Consider the following 17,213-nt stretch of genomic DNA (forward strand, 5'->3'; position numbering starts at 1 on the left):
CTACATCTCGCAATTCCCTATGCTTCGATAATTAGGAACAGTGCCCTCTAACCCATCCCACTTTAGCATTTCATAGAAGAAACGACTGATATAGTCAATCTAATTGTGAAAATCAAATTTTATTCTGCATTGAGAAATAATTGGCTGCCTAGCAACAACACGCTAATTCGCTTTATTTTAATTTGATGTTCCTGATTCAGTGACAGGGAAACATAACTCGCAGATTGGGCCATGAGAAAAGTAACTTGCGTTGCTTCTTAGCAGTTAGAAATGCATTTCGTTGTTTGCTATAATGATAGTTGCTGTAGGATAATGTTATTGCCATCGGTCAAGACGTTCGACCTAGGCCTAGGCTATGTTAAGGCTAGGCTGTAGGTCTAACTTAGCCGGATCTAGTGCCATTTCGGCATAGCTATATTCCGCCGTAACTTTCCGCCATACTTTTACACTGTCATCAAATTTATAATAGTCCGTTGAATAAATTATATTATGCTGATTGTTTCATAAAAAGACCGATTCTGATTGTCGATTTGAATAAACGATTTTGTGGCCTAGGGCCTAGGCCTAGGTAGCAATATAAAGTGCATATAGGCCGACAGTGCACCCACAATAATGTGCTCGTTCCATCATATATCCCGATGTTTCACACCAATTGGATGATTCCAGAAATCCATCATGGTTTATGAAATTTTTTTCTGAAATTTGATATCTTGACACTAGTAAAAGAATGATTGGAACAAACGTCTGACAATAGATAAGCAGTAAGATTGCAATGTCTACGATATAAACTTGCCATCAAATTGAGAGATATATAAATTTTTAAGAAACTTTTGTGAGTGACAATGTGGTATTGATAATGAGTAGATGATTTTAAGACCACATACAAGGTTTGTGCTGTGTCATATAAAGTGATCATATTGGGTTAAATTAGATGTTCTTGTTAGTGTCACATGTTGATAATATTGCACATGCATCTTATAAAGTTATCATATTGGGATAAAGATGTTCTCTTTAGTGTCACATGTTGATAAATTGTCATAAAAGCCCATCTCTCTAGCACTCTGTACATGGACCCATATGTCGTTGTTGTGTAGACCTAGATGTCTTCACCACAGAGAATGGAGAAATAATTTATTGTGCTTTCTTTTTGTTTAGGAAATTAATTCAACATTAAAGAGGGGTAATTTCTTAGAAGAATTCCGGAGAAAGTCACCTTATTTGTGAATATTACACTCATCCCAAGGCTCAATAGATATGTCGGATCCAGCGGGGGTTCTTAGTAGATATGAAGATGTCTGTGAAGAACTTGAAGTTAAACCGAGCCCTTTCATCATGAAAGTTCTGGATAAACAAAGAGAAGATCAGATTGTGTAAGTCTATTTGAAAGGATATTCTGGTGGCAGGATATGTTATTGTTGAAGTTTATTGTTGAGCATTATTTTTTTCAAAATGTGTTGTAATTTAATAGTTTGTAATCGGTACCTCTGGCTGATTTTTTTGGTGCTGGGGGAAGGTTGTGGGGAGGGGGCTTGATAACATGCAATCTAATTTATTCACAGAAGAAGATGATATCTTTTAAGTATAATTGTATTTTGAATTATAACTCAGAAAATTAAAGATCTAGAATAAATGATACCTTTCGAGTCAAAAATTTGAATTTCTAATATTCAAGGTGAATGCTAATAAAGCATGTAGCTAATCCACAAGCTATTTTGAGATCACATTCGGAGGATGGATCTCTTCGCAAAAGTTTTGCTTATTAGGTTTGAAACATTCAAAATCGGTGGCATCCTAAAGGTATAGGAAGTTTTTGTACCTCCCCCCACTCCCCCCAACTTTCCTGTATACCAAAAACGTCAGTATTAAAATCATTTATAATTTAGATTTCAATAGTCAATCCTTGAGATTGCTTTCACTTTGTTTAATCCACCATGTTTTCTTTCTTAATTGCTTGGAGTGAACACAGTATGCAACAAACAGAAATACTTTCATTATGTTCAAGAATTTGGTTTTTGTTGATTACTTGTTTATACCATAAAAGCATGAGTGAACTTAATTTGAATTTCTAATATTCAAGGTGAATTGTAATAAAGCATGTAGCTAATCCACAAGCTATTCTGAGATCACATTCGGAGGATGGATCTCATCGCAAAAGTTTTGCTTATTAGTTTTGTAACATTCCAAAATCGGTGGCATCCTAAATGTATAGGAAGTTTTTGTACCTCCCCCCCAACTTTTATGTATACCAAAAACGTCAGTGTTAAAATCATTGTGATTATAATATAGATTTCAAAAGTTAATCTTTGAGATTGCTTTCACTTTGTTCAATCTTCAGTATATTCTTTCTTAATTGCTTGGAGTGAACACAGTACGCATCAAAACATTTCAAACAGAATATTTCCATTATGTTCAAGAATTTGGTTGTTTTGTTTGAAAATTTTAGGTATCTTTAGTGCCAGCATGAATGATCTTGAAGTATGTTTACCTTCATTCATGACTTACAAAATTGTCAGAGTTTTGCCCCCTAGTAAAATTCTCTTGTGAAACATCTTGCATTTTGTGTGCCTATTTTGTGTCTACTTTGTCGTGGCATATGGTTATTTTGTTTGAAAGATTTAGCTGTATGTTCAATGCCAGCATCATGATATTGAAGTATGTTTTACTATTAAATAGATCAAATTTACTGTAACGTATTAATTCAATCATGACTTGCCAGCTTTTGCATAATAATAAATGCATGTGCTAATAACTTTTATGCATATGCTCCTTGTCAACCATTTACAGTATCAATACTTCAAAATTGTTTTTTATTTCATTTAATTTTTTTACACAAATTTGTAGAAGAGAACTTCAGTATTTGTAAGTATTTGCACAAGTTAAATTTGGTGTGTTGAATTTACTGCTCACATTTCTACACTCACAGTACCAGTGTAACCTAAAGGCTATTGTTGGTAATGCTTACTATATGTCTGGTCCAGGGGTCTTTAGGGTATAGGCTAGTATTTTATGTGCTGACGTTTTTTACTCCTTTTCATGTTTAGGCTAGAGCTGGGAATAAATTGCCTCTATCACTGAGGACATGCTGGTTGGATTTTAAACACACAATATTAATATAATTATGTATTTAATTGAAACTAGGCTATTGTGACTTTGTGAGTTACCTAAGTTACACACTGTGTTATAACTGACAATATGGTCTTTCCATAGTATGTATGATAATAAAACAATTAAGAAAACATAGATATACTCTGATCAGATTAGTCAAAAGTATTGTCTAGGAAAGTGGAGATGTCTTGGTTTTTACATGTTTTTAAAGAAACCTACAGCTGGGAACAATTTATCCAGTTTCACATTGCCATATATATGCTATGCAAAAATGCCATATGCTAAGAAATTGCTAAACAGTACAAGTCAAAATAGGTACATACTATTTATTTTTTTTTACACAGAAACCATAACTTTTTATAAGTCTATGCAAACTTCAGAGCATTTGGAACTGCTACACAAAATTTGGGTTACATGGTTACATATAAGTTTAGGAATACTATCAATATTGTAGTTATTGTTGACAAGTTTATGTTTTTCTCTTGTGATCAATGTAAGCATATTGACAGAGTAATCTAAAAAAGCTAGTTTTTCTATTAACTAAGTTTGAATCTTTCTGCTTGGTTGTTACTACTGTAGTCTATTGCACCACACATACACCTAACATTATAACGAGTCATGACGAGTCACTTCTTGGTTGTTCCTACTGTAGTTTATGCACCACACTTACACCTAGCGTTATAACGAGTCATGACTAGAGTCACTTCTTGGTTGTTCCTACTGTAGTTTATGCACCACACTTACACCTAACGTTATAACGATTCATGACGAGTCACTTCTTGGTTGTTACTACTGTAGTTTATGCACCAAGTTTACACCTAGCATTATAACGAGTCATGACTAGAGTCACTTCTTGGTTGTTACTACTGTAGTTTATGCACCACACATACACCTAGCATTATAACGAGTCATGACGAGTCACTTCTTGGTTGTTACTACTGACATAGTTTATGCACCGCACATACACCTAGCATTATAACGAGTCATGACTAGAGTCACTTCTTGGTTGTTACTACTGTAGTTTATGCACCACACTTACACCTAACATTATAACGAGTCATGACTAGTCACTTCTTGGTTGTTCCTACTGTAGTTTATGCACCACACTTACACCTAGCGTTATAACGAGTCATAACTAGAGTCACTTCTCGGTTGTTCCTACTGTAGTTTATGCACCACACATACACCTAACATTATAATGAGTCATGACTAGAACCACTTCTTGGTTGTTACTACTGTAGTCTATTGCACCACACTTACACCTTACATCATGAGTCATGGCTAAGTCACTCTTTCACCAACATAAATATGAAACTCAAGAAGCTATTTGTGACATACTCTGCCATTGTGATTGTCCACTGACTTGATTATGTCTCTCTTGCATTTTCTAAGCAACCACAGTGAGTTGCATTGTAGATATATATCTCCTCAAAACCAAGCAAGGTGAGGGGGGGGAATGTTTTTTTTTATCATAGTAATGTAGAATAAATGTCAGACACAAAAAGAATAGCACCTGAACTGGTTCATTCACCAAACACATATATTCTGCATTATTGGTTGTAATTTTGAAGATAACAAAACCACACTGATAACAGGCTTGAGCATCTGGTTTTTCCAACTATCTCCTGGTTTATTCCAAACACCCCAAAGAAGAAAAGATGGTTAGTTTTTTGTTTTGTTTTTGTGTGTGGGGGGGGGGGGAGAATGGTAGGGATAGGGGTAATTAGTTGATGTCAGGATAGACAATCAATATTTTTGGTGAAGGCTGTTGCAGTCCGAGATAGTAATTGAATATTGATATCATGAATGTACTCCCAAACTGCCATATGATGCAAGACTATAGATGATTCTAAGAGACTGACTTTGGTCAGCTTGCGGCTTTGATAAGCCAATGATGGATTCTTTGCGAGTTTCTGCTTGCAGGAGGATCTAAAAAATACATACATCTACTCTGGATGCTGACTGTGTGCATTAAAGACCATAACAATATTTCAAATATGAGTTAAGTTTTGGTCATTGATGTCCTTCTTCACAGAGATCCCAGAGAAGAGATGCACTTACAACTACCCGGTAATAATTACCTCCTCACGGACACTAGGCTGATCGATGACGACGCATTCCATCTCTACAAGACCTTGGTCAACAATACCTACGTGGTCAGTCTTGACCTCAGGTACAACGAACTGACGGACAACGGTGCTATACACATGTCAAAGTTACTCGAGGTGTGTGTTACATCTATATACAGATATAGGATATTAAGTTACTATGCATGATTTTTATTGTGTATGTCAAGACGTAGTGACTGGTGTCTTGCGATTGAACGTTTTATTCCTACAAAGTATTTGAATGAAGGCCACAGTGAAGTTGATCAATATAATAATAATAATAGGTATAAATATCCCAAAAATTATTCAAATTTAGTACTTCATTGATTTTGCATGAAAGCCATGCATGTGAATGGTCATCAGTGTTACAACCAAAAAAAAATTAAAATAAAACAAAACTGTTAGCAAACTGCTTATCCACTAAAAAGCCTGTGTATTAAGAGAATGTGTAAAAGTAAGAAGGCCTGACGTTTCCATCCTAGCAGGATCTTCTTCAGCCTCTGAAGAAGATCCTGCTAGGATCTAAACGTCAGGCCCTCTTACTTTTACACAACCCCAAAAAAGTAGCTTGCTAAGCTCGCTAAGCGTACTGTATTTAGAAGTAGTACTTTGGTGGAGGTTAATTCTCTCTGTTCAAGTCATTCGTGGACAATGTGGAGTGTTCGTTCAAATTTCAAATTCAAAATTCATTTGAGGAAAAGTCAGTGCTCTGAGATTCTGAGCATAAGTGGCCAATGTTTTAACTTTCTAGCATATTTTTGGGGCAATATAAATATATATATAATATTAACATATATAGATTAGTATAAATATTTATATATAAATATAATATAAATATATTTATAATATAGATATTTATATAATATAAATATATAGATAAAAACTGGTTTGACATTAATGTTTGTACTTGAGACACAATAAATTTGACCAAGTGACATCAGATCAGAGTAACGTTTTGTGTTTCAAGAAATGGGGAAATATGCAAAAAGTATTTGAGCTGGCATTTGGCTGAATATTCAATTACAGTCATTTATAATTATGAATTATAAATAAATGTTTAAACCATTTTCCTGTGCTTATCCATTCTTTACAGGAAACCTGTGCATTGAAATTCCTTAGCCTGATGTCTAATAGCCTCACCGCTGAGGGAATAAAACTCATCGCAAAGGGCCTACAGGTAGTACAAACCTAACATGCTTTTCCATATACATCTCATATAGTGCATAATTACAGTGCATACGTATATCACAGAATAACATAGTATAAGAACCATGTCTGAACTCTTGGCTTTACAGGTGGGCTGTATTGGCCCCAAATATGATAGATATTCAAATATTTAGTACTCCAGGAAAGTACTATTTAAAAACTTCAACAATTACAGGATGCTATAATTTGGGGCCTATACTGACTACCTTTAAGGAAACATTTGGGAACTGTCAATAGAATGTGAATGGAAGTAAATTGAAATGAAAATAAAGGGTTGGCCCAAAAAGTCTTTTGGAAGAGATATATGTAAATGGTACAATTCTTCCAAAAACTTGGCCAAGCAAATTAACTTTGAAATTTGTGGTTGTAGCTCCACAGATTGTAAATCATGAAAGCAATATTGTGTTTGTTCTAATAGGGTGTGCAGGGATCAGGGATGGTAGATAGTCTGTTTACCTGTTTAAACCCAAATCAGCTTGGGAAAAGAAAAGGCCAAATGATGCCAAAACAGTCAACCTTTAAATTTTGCATAAACGTGCTATTTTTGAAGGATTCTGATCTTCTGACAGACTTTAAGACCTTTCCGTGAGCATTGAAAGGTTCTGAACAGTCAAAATATTGTGTGCATGTGTTTTGGTGTTTTTGTAATTTCATATTTAAATGAGTAAATTATTATTATTATGATTATTATTATTATGATTATTATTATGATTCATTTGCCTGTAGATAAATGACACACTTCTAACATTAAAGCTGAATGGTAATAAATTTGGTGGTAAAGGGGGCATGGCCCTGGCTGGAGCCCTACAGGTGAATAAATGTCTGGAGGATCTCGATATCGGAGACTCAGATCAGGTTAGTACACACATCTTAAACTCATTAGTAGACCATGTTGTAAATTATTTCTTCAAAGTTACAAAAAAAAATGAATTCAGAGGAATAATTTGCCGGAGGCAAAACGAATCAATGTGATAGTGAGAGTGTGTGTGTGTGTGTATGCACACTGTGTGGGGGTCAAAAGGTGATCTCAAATGGTGTAAAATTTGGCTCAAGGGGTCAACAGGTTATCTTAAACGGTCTCACAAGTGGCCTTATTATCTGTGATTAACACTAGATGACTTTGGCTGGTAGTAAGTTGTGAAGTACTTTAGAGTGTATAAACAATGTCATGCATACTCTCATGCATTTAATAACAATTATTAAAGGGATAATATGTGGCACTGCGAGCTCAAAATCGGTAAAAGAAAATGTCCATTTGTTCATACATCCATGTGTCTATATTTTACCGAGGAACACTGTTCATTCTGGATATTGAAACATTTTGGAATGAGAAGTTCTTGACTGTAAAGTTCTTACCAGTGAATGACATGGTTGAAGAAATTGTCACACACATTCATGGAATTTGATGTAACAAAAATATTTCACATCACTTGGTGAAAACTATATCACACACTCAAATAAAGGCCATCCTAGGTTATAGTATTGTTGTCACAGTTTGCGGCTAACTAGTAAGGTAGGCAATTGAACCCTAGGTCAGGCTACTTTGAGCATTTTGTATCAGTTTTAGCACCGGTTTTGAAACACTCCTGTGATTGGAATACAGTTTTATATCTTCAAATATGATAGTTTTTGACTCACTTCTTACTTCAACCTTGAGTCAAAACCCTGAATCCTACTTTTGATAATTTTCTTTTAAGTTGTGACATTTTGTTTCTTCTAATTCTTATTTTGTTACTACTTCAGGATACCCAGAGTATGATCGCTTTCGCTACAGTCCTGAATTTCAATGCTACCCTCAAGGCTTTCTGTATTAACAGACCTCTTCTCTTCAGCTATCAGGAAGAGACGACAGTGCACTATGCGAAAATGTTACAGGTGAGTTTTAATGACCTTATAGGCAGAAGGTGGGGAATTCTGATTGTAGGTTGTTAGCATTGCTCCCAGCAGTGCCTGTTTAACACCTTTTTAGAGCCCCAAGGCAGGGCACCATATCCTTTCCCACTCCAGCCTCCCCACCCCTCCCCCTTCCCCTTCCTCTTTATTACATTTACAGGAACAGCACCCAAAAAAAATTAATTGTTAAAATTACTTTTGATATTTTATCAAAAAACTTTTTTTTTTCTTTAATTGCAACATTTTGGGCCTAAAATTATAATGCTGATGACAGTTATTGCAAAATGTACTCCAACATCAACAAATTTTGGTTCTATAAAAAAAAAGCTTACAACTGTAAAAGAGTTTTTTATTATATTTTTTTATTTTCAGGTGAACAGTACACTGACAGAGTTACATCTTCAAAAGTGTGATCTTAGAGATTTTGGAGCTGAAAGGCTTGCAGAAACACTGGTGGAAAATGTTGCATTGAAATATTTGGACCTTGCATGGTAAGCTTAAAATCTTACTGTTGCATTTGGTCATAACTCTGTGACATTATGATTTAAGTCATGACAAGTTAACAACATAATGACCAAATTAGCAGTGCATAGGAAAAGGTTGGTAAAATTTAAGGAATGCACAGGCCTGGAGTGTGTTAAAAAAATTTCCACTATCTTCCTTCTTATGATCAAAATTACATGTTTGCAGCTAAGTTAAAGAAGCCGAGGGGGGGGGGGGGTGGGAGGATGGAAGCTCACTGGATCCACCAATGTGTAGAGTATGGTGATACCACATTATATTAAAATACATCTCAGAATGTTTTTTTCCTAAGATCTCAAATAGATCAAATAGATAAATAAAACAGCCAGTAGTGTCTCTTTGGACTGCTATTACATTGAGAGTTTTTTTTTATGATTTGACTTTCCAGTGACAGGGATATATTATTACATGTCTGTATTAAAACTTTAAAATTATCATTTCTGATAATTATTGGGACAATTGCCATGTTCTCTTTTGCTCTTGCAGTAACAGAATAGCAAGAGACGGAGCTAAAAGTATTTCCAAGATCCTCCGACGAAATACACCGTTAGAGGTTCTAGATTTGAGCTCCAACCGCATCGAAGACGACGGCGCGATGTTCTTAAGCGACGCCATCGCAAATGCAAACACCCATCTCACAACGTAAGTAACAATGTATGTATATGTTTTAGATCCTCCTGCAAGCAGGAACTCGCGAAGAAGCCATCATTGGCCTATCAAAGCCGCAAGCTGACCAAAGTCAGTCTCTTAGATTCATAATTAAAGTCAATGATTATGAATTGTTAATTGTCAAAACTCTGTAACTGGAGGACATACATTAATCTTGGAGTGAATCGGACCGGGGACCTTATGATTGGAAGGCACCGGCGTTAACCACTGAGTTAACACTCCTATGTGCTTATTTTCCTTAAATGAACATAATCCATATCCCATTAGTGCTATGTAAATAGAATGAACTTGAAGAAAAGAAAACACATCTGGAAAAAATTATAACCAAATTTGAAAAGAGCTTAAAAATCTTTTACTTTTACCTTAGAATAAAAAGTTGTGTGCAGTGCCAACTGAGCTATCCACCCATTCCTAAGCAAGCGATCCCTTTGTAAGCCATTCTTCGCTGGGGAGTGCCAGTCAGAAGCTAGTACTACTTGCATACCATCCTCCCAGGGATCACATCCTCCCAGGGATCACCTCCTCCCAGGGATCACCTCCTCCCAGGGATTACCTCCTCCCAGGGATCACATGTTCCCAATTTCATTTGACGAGATGAAGACAGGGAATTCAAGAGAAATCAAAGTCTTCTTTATTGTGTTAATAATTATTTTTGTAGAATGTAAGAAGATGTAGGTAAGGTGCTATGTAGCATGAAAAGTAGCTTCAGTTTGTTCAAATATTATTTTATGATTTTATTTATTTTTAAAAGTTTTTGCATGACAATTTGATACAATTAAAAAATTCCATGAAATTGCAGAATAAGTCAGATCTTCTAAACTTTATAATTTACTGTTTGTAAGTCATTGTTCAATAATCATGTGCAAAAACAAAATAAGAGTAGCACAAATTTCCAATGTCGCAAAATGTGATAGAGATTTGAATAACTCTAGTCCAGGGCTGGCCATACTTATGTGTTTATTCATGATTTGTCCTGTCTCTAGGCTTGTGATTGGTCATAATTCTATCAATGGGACTGGTCTGTGTGCTGTCGCCAAGGCAATGGAAATGAAAGAAAATTTCAAAAGTGTCTTCATCTGGGGAAACAATTTGGAAGAAGATGCGTGTGTGGTAAGTATGTTTGGAAAAGAAAGAAATGAAAAGAAAGAAAGTAACATTTAATCGTAAATTTATCAGGATGTTTCCTGAACTGTCAGAATTAGTAGTAGTAGCCGAACGAAACTTGTCCCAAATGTAGCATTCTAATTCTCTTCATATAAGAGATATTTAATACTTAAAGATGAATTTGACTTTGACTATGTGTTAGTAAACATAAAGATAATCCTTTGAGGTTTTCAATCAGTCAGTCAGTCAGTCAAGCTGTCAGTCAGTCAGTTTGTCTGTCAGTCACTTTTCAACTATTTTTGTTTTAAATTTGTGCTGTTTTACTACTCTGTACAAGTGAAAGTCTGCTAACATGCACTTAAAATGAATATCTAACTCCTTTTTTTTGGTATATTATTCATCCTAGGCTTTTAACGATCTTGTTAAGAGTGGTAGACTCGACCCAAAGCTAACCGACGTGAACCCTTACACGGTGGACGGGCGAGTTTATCTCTCCGAATTGAACCACGGTCTGAGAAGACATTACTACTGGACGCCATTCTTTGGACCGGATGTGGAAACAGAGGAGGACAAGTGACAAAGATATGAACATTGACATCATCATATTATTTACAGAAATTAAGAAAATAGATTTATGAGATAATTTATGTACATTTCCCTTCCAGTGATTTCCACTGATAACGATAGAATTCTTTACACATTCTTTCACATACTTTACTACACATACACACATACTTTACACATTCTCCACACATGCGCAACTGCATATTCATTGGAAGGCTAGTTTTCTGCATACAATAAAATATTGAAGCGGGAAAAATTTACTTTTTAAAATGTAAGTTGTTTACCACAAAAATGTTATTAACATACATCACATGAATTAGAAGTTTATTATATGAACTGTAGCATAGAAAGTTTGTTAAAGTTCATCAGTAAACCAGTAAAATGTATTTTAGGGCATGTATGTGGAGGCATTTTAGGACGTATTTGTAAGAATTATTTTCAGGACCTATGCTAGGAAGCATTTTAGGACATATTGAAGGAAGCATATTAGGAAGTATTTTAGAATGACTTTAAAAAAAAAATATTATTCTTATGTTTATGGTCGCTAGTATGAAAAGTGGTGGGGTAATAGCATATTTTTAGTATTTGAAATGGCCATTATTTGATTTTTCTAGCATACCTGGAGGCGATATCGACGATGACCTTTAAAATATTCTCTGTAATCTTTTCCATGACTGTAACTAGTGATACATTGATGACATGGATCATATTTATATAGTTAAAATTAACTTTCATCCATTTTCCTGTTTTTTGCAAGAAATTTGTATAATATATTTTCATCTTATTTTCAAAGCTGTAAATAGATAAATAAGATATTTCGAATTTGACATCTTGGTGTTAATTTCGTTTTTGTGTCATTAAAACGTTGTTCTTTTATGTTTTTTTCTTTCAACTAACTATTCATAAATTTGGCATTCTATTATGTCTTGATGCATCTGACCTTTGAAAGAAGAAAGAAAATACGACAACTGCAATAGAAAATTTTTGTTAATGTACCACTGTATTTTTCAGATGCATATACATGTCTTTATGCAAAGACAGTGTTCATGTCTAAACCTCTATACATAATTCAATATTTGATAGTGTCCATATTGCATATAACAAAATTTCCAATGAAATGCACAATTCCAAATATAACATGGTATTAAAATTCAAATGTGTTGCCACATATTTAGTTTGTTGTATTATCTCACAAGGAATGATTAATTACTCAAAAATACCCATTTTTCAAAATATCATAATTACATTGCGTACTTTGCACATATATATATAAATTGACGAATATATATCATAAATTGCATAATTATTATTTTCTGTAATGGCTCAGAGAGTGTTAAGAAACTTTCCCCAACCCCTCAAATTCACAAATAAGACCTTTACAGTACTATGAAAGGCATGGGGATTTTATAGAAACTTTTAAAATTGCAGAAAATAACATACATATGTCATCAATAAGAAACCCCCAATTCATGGTATGTTTTCAACCCATTATCATAAAAATACACATTCCAATACAAATGACATATAAGAGGCTCTATTTATTATACATATTTCACATTTTCTTATTTTGAATTTTGCAGTATATTTGCACTATTAATTGCCACTAACCCATAACCATGACGATAGTAGGTAGGTGTAAAAATTTAGAAATATAAGTATGCCATCTGTTTACAAAACTGTTCTTTTAAAATCTGACTACACTGCGGCGATGATTTACATCTAACAAATGACACTAGCAGCATTCATTGGAGGAAAGAGATACGCAACAATTCATGAAGACTGACACAATACGAAAAAAGCAATGTGGCCTTTGGTACCAACGGCATTTCCACACCACTGTACTCCTGCCCACCCCACCCCACCCCCCCCCACCCACATCTCACACCGGTCCAGGTCCAGAAATAATGAAACATTGATATCAACTTCAAGAAAGAGAACACATGATGTGATGGATGTAACTAATAAGTTAACGATACCAGGCCCAAATTAGACCAATCGGGGGCTGATAGGCTATATTTATTTTGGAGCCCTGACCCCCAATGAATGATGACATATCCATTAAATTTAACCATTTTCTGGAATTCACTTTTGCAGTCATCAGTGATGTCCTGAAACTCGATGTATTTCGTCTGATGATTGGGGAATGTAGATCCATTGGCACCTGACACGAGTGTGAACCTATCTGCCCGATACATGAAGCCTCTTGTTAACTTGCAGGAAGTTAACCTACGCACAGGGTCCCAAAATTTGCGGGACCCTAGGCCATGGCCTAATTTGACGATGCCATAACCCGACACTGACCAAAGTATTCCTTTGCTACAGTTTCCTATTTTTAAGTGAAAGTGGCCTACATGAAGATCACCATTTACCACACATATCCTTTTACGCGTAAAACGGTGACTTTAAGTCGTAGATGTGATTCTGGTTCATTGAGTTATTCACTTCCAAGCTTTCAAAAATCTTTAATATGTCTTGTCATTTTTATTGCAAAAATGCAATCATTTTTCCCTCTGACATGTGAAAGAATATGAATTGGCTATAAAAATAAATTTTTACCACGGGCACTCTGGTTTCAAGATGACCGAAATCGGGCTCACAAAAGAACATTGGACTGGATCATAAAAGTACCACCATAGAAAATGGCTTCAACGAAAAAGGGATACAATCATTAAACAAAATCCACCAATGGGACCTGGGGTTTCCATGGTAATGTTGCCATCATAGTGAGGTTCGATCAAACGAACCTTGGACTCCCAGTCGAACCCAGACAAACCAGTTAGACCTGCGGGGACAAACTGTTTCTGTCATGATCAAAATAAGGTCCCGCTAGAGGGACCAGGTATCGGTACTCCACTTAGGTGCATAAGGTACAAGATGCCTGTGATTCCCCCGAAAAACCCAGCTAAAATTAATAGACTCAACACCAGCCACTTCTTGTTCCAGCTGTACTTGCTCGGGGCACACGTAGAGAGAAGAGCTGTACACACAGTCAAGGTGTAAAAGATCGCCACCAGAGTGTTGATGGCGACTATTTTGCCAAACTTTGAGAATAATTGGATGGTGGTGAAGCAGAGTGGTATGGAGGCAGTGATGGTGGTGATCGCGCTGCTGAGTATGGATACGCCGATGGTACTCACGGCATGTTTGGTCTTCCACTGACGGAGTTTTGACCCCTGCAGTCAAAAATGTGAAGAATTAGACATGGATGCCTGTTTTATAAATCATTCCTCTTCCTAAAATATACAGAACAAGGTCAAGTTCTTAACTTGTAACAATATACTGTATCACCCAGTTGGGACAAGTTAATTAATGTTCTTTCATGTCCCGCTTCACAGCACTTAATTGTACTGCCAGTATGATTATCATGTTTCTATCAGATTCAGGTTAGGAACTGTTCATATACGCTCAACATGAATGCTTTGAAGCATGATATGGAGGACAGTATAGAGTGGTATTAGCTTCAGAACACAGCCTCAACTGACTGCCTGTATTGTGTACTCAATTTCATTCATTCTCTCACCACAGTATGAATATTCAAATTGTTTCAACCAATCACAATGGTGTCTCTTGCATATGTAAATCTCACATCTCATATGTAAATCTCACATATGTATAAATCTCACATAAAAGTTCTCCTAATATGTTCTCAGCAGTAAATCTAAACCAGCTTTCTTGATAATTACCCAATCACATGAAATTCTTCAAAAACCTTACATTTTTAAACCTCCAGAGTCTTTCTTTGTCAGGATGAAATGAGATCATATAATTTTCTCCTTCATAGGTATTAGGTTAGATGCAGAATCTCAGATGAGGGGAATATACGTCACTTACGGTTAGATTCGAGGGCGCTAAATCCTTTGATGTGAGAAATCCTTCGATGAGATGAATGCAGTAGTCTACGGACGAGCCCACGAGGATGGAGAGAGATACTGCCTCTACCGCTCCCAACTGCCAGCCGAGAAGGTAAAAGGTACTGATCACAACCAGCATGATACCTATATAGAGATTAAAGGTAAAACCAGATCAAATGTTGTAATGCTGTCATAATGAAATGTTGCCAGAAAAAATATAAAACATAAAATGTAAAACATATAAAACATATAAACATAAAATATAAAACCAGATCAAATGTTGTAATGCTGTAATAATGAAATGTTGCCAGATAAGATATAAAATATAAAACATATACAAATATAAAACATATATAAACATAAAATATAAAACCAGATCAAATGTAAAACCAGATCAAATGTTGTAATGCTGTAATAATGAAATGTTGCCAGATAAGATATAAAATATCAAACATAAAACATAAAACATATACAAATATAAAACATATATAAACACAAAATATAAAACCAGATCAAATGTTGTAATGCTGTAATAATGAAATGTTGCCAGATAAAATATAAAATATGAAACATAAAATATAAAACATATACAAATATAAAACATATATAAACATAAAATATTAAACCAGATAAATGTAAAACCATATAAAAATTTAGCCTGTGTGAAAAAAAGTCATGACATAAAGCTATGTAGTTAATATAATGTGAGCAATTTTTACTACAAGTACAGAATTTTCTGGGTATCCGGGCTTCAAAATAATCAGAACTAGTATAGGTTGAGGGCTAGTGGATTGTAAGGGGGGGGGGGGGGCAGGTGACACTGGAGATGGGGGTATTTTAAGGTGTGGGTGGGTAACCCTCATTTAGATACAAAATCTGTGACAATTTATATACAAACCACCAAGAAGTCCTTAATTAGAGGAGTAAAAGAGTAAATTACATCCAAATTCTACAACAACAAAAAAACTTTTGTCTGAATATCAGCCACAATGGAAAAAAATATTCTGAAAAGCAGTTTTGGCACAATCAAACACTGTCTCCCACTCCATAACCCCCACCCCACCCCTACCCTTCATCCAAATGTTTTCCCCACCACCAAGCTATAGTTTACAAGCCAATATAACTTTTGTATGTAAGTACCCTTGATTTTTAATTATTTGTAATATATAAAAGATATTTCTTTCTATAGCTCACCTAAAATGGTTACCATAGCAATCATTGCGATTCCAATGTGGCCGGTGAACACAACCACAGATACAGCACAAACCATCAGAGAAAACACCAGACCATAGATGGCGCTAGTCACTCCGACGATCTCCATGAAGACCTGTTGCCAGTAGTCGCAAGTCTGAAAGACAGTGTCCAAGCCAACTCTCTCTTCTGAAGTGAGGTTAGCCAACATATCCTGAATGACCCTGTCCCAGGCTGTGAAATCTTGATACGCATCGAAGGACGATTTACCTTCAAAGATGTTCTACGACCGAATAAGGAAGAAAGAGTTATCGTTTGCACAAAGTTGCTCCTCGTATTTCATGATTTGAACGACATAGAAGAAAGTAGAAATACACTTATAATGAAGAAAATATATATACATAGATGAAAATGTTTTGAATTACGAATAATGGAAAAGCTCTCTATGTGTGTTCTTTTCATTTTTTGGTTGTGTGTAGGATTAGTTTATTGAATAGGGGGTGTACAATAAATCTTTAAGGAAAATTTACCACCCAGGGGCGGATCCGTTCATTTTAAAAGGAGGGGAGGGTGTGGCCCTTGAGGTGGTTGAGATGTAAAAAGATGCATTCTGGGGTATATTTAGGTTTTAATTCAATTAAAGTCTACAACCAAGGTTGTGATAATTACTTTTGTATGTGTAATTAATTCAATATCCTTCAAGTTTATGGCATATAAACAGGCAAAATACAATGCATATCACAATTCATCACCATATCAAGATACAAATTTGTGCCAATTTTTTAATAAAACCCCCAACAACAAATCCAGACAAAATTAGTGCCAATTCTTTAATAAACCCTCAACAACATATCAAGATACAAATTTGTGCCAATTCTTTAATAAAACCCCCAACAGCCTATCATGACGAAAATTAGTGCCAATTCTTTAATAAAACCCCCACAGCATATCTAGACGAAAATTAGTGCCAATTCTTTAATAAAACCCTCCACAACATAGC

At 35.2% G+C, this 17,213-nt stretch overlaps 2 protein-coding genes across 8 annotated transcripts in view; one reads left to right on the top strand and one right to left on the bottom strand.

Moving 5' to 3' along the window:
* Positions 1 to 99: 99 nt before the first annotated feature.
* On the top strand, positions 100 to 11,998 carry LOC139975973 (leucine-rich repeat-containing protein 34-like). Of its 2 annotated transcripts, XM_071984292.1 has the most exons (11): positions 100 to 240; positions 1,156 to 1,370; positions 2,842 to 2,859; positions 5,141 to 5,330; positions 6,307 to 6,390; positions 7,146 to 7,274; positions 8,163 to 8,294; positions 8,685 to 8,803; positions 9,321 to 9,476; positions 10,487 to 10,613; positions 11,014 to 11,998. In XM_071984292.1, the coding sequence occupies exons 2-11, from the start codon at positions 1,255 to 1,257 to the stop codon at positions 11,182 to 11,184; spliced, it is 1,242 nt and encodes a 413-aa protein (XP_071840393.1). In that variant the 5' UTR covers positions 100 to 240; positions 1,156 to 1,254; the 3' UTR covers positions 11,185 to 11,998. The 2 variants fall into 2 exon arrangements, with proteins under 2 accessions (XP_071840393.1, XP_071840394.1); XM_071984293.1 differs by lacking the exon at positions 2,842 to 2,859.
* Positions 11,999 to 13,048: 1,050 nt separating this feature from the next.
* The window catches only part of LOC139975974 (protein dispatched homolog 3-like), a 32,500-nt gene continuing 28,335 nt past the window's right edge, over positions 13,049 to 17,213 (bottom strand). For 5 of the 6 annotated variants that reach the window (XM_071984297.1, XM_071984295.1, XM_071984294.1 and 2 more), the window contains exons 15-17: positions 16,217 to 16,496; positions 15,003 to 15,166; positions 13,049 to 14,344 (exon numbers count right to left, since the gene is read on the bottom strand). In XM_071984297.1, the coding sequence (XP_071840398.1) occupies positions 13,982 to 14,344; positions 15,003 to 15,166; positions 16,217 to 16,496 (807 nt within the window). In that variant the 3' untranslated portion in view covers positions 13,049 to 13,981. The remainder of the gene's footprint in view (positions 14,345 to 15,002; positions 15,167 to 16,216; positions 16,497 to 17,213) is intronic. The other variant, XM_071984299.1, reaches the window with a different exon arrangement.

This window comes from Apostichopus japonicus, chromosome 11 (genome assembly GCF_037975245.1).
Source record: "Apostichopus japonicus isolate 1M-3 chromosome 11, ASM3797524v1, whole genome shotgun sequence".
Classification (NCBI taxonomy): domain Eukaryota; kingdom Metazoa; phylum Echinodermata; class Holothuroidea; order Aspidochirotida; family Stichopodidae; genus Apostichopus; species Apostichopus japonicus.

Coding starts and splice junctions, on each gene's coding strand:
- LOC139975973 (XM_071984292.1), top strand. CDS start 1,255: ATGTCGGATCCAGCGGGGGTTCTTAGTAGATATGAAGATGTCTGTGAA. Junction 8,804..9,320: donor AAATATTTGGACCTTGCATG/GTAAGCTTAAAA, acceptor TTGCTCTTGCAG/TAACAGAATAGCAAGAGACG. Junction 9,477..10,486: donor GCAAACACCCATCTCACAAC/GTAAGTAACAAT, acceptor TCCTGTCTCTAG/GCTTGTGATTGGTCATAATT.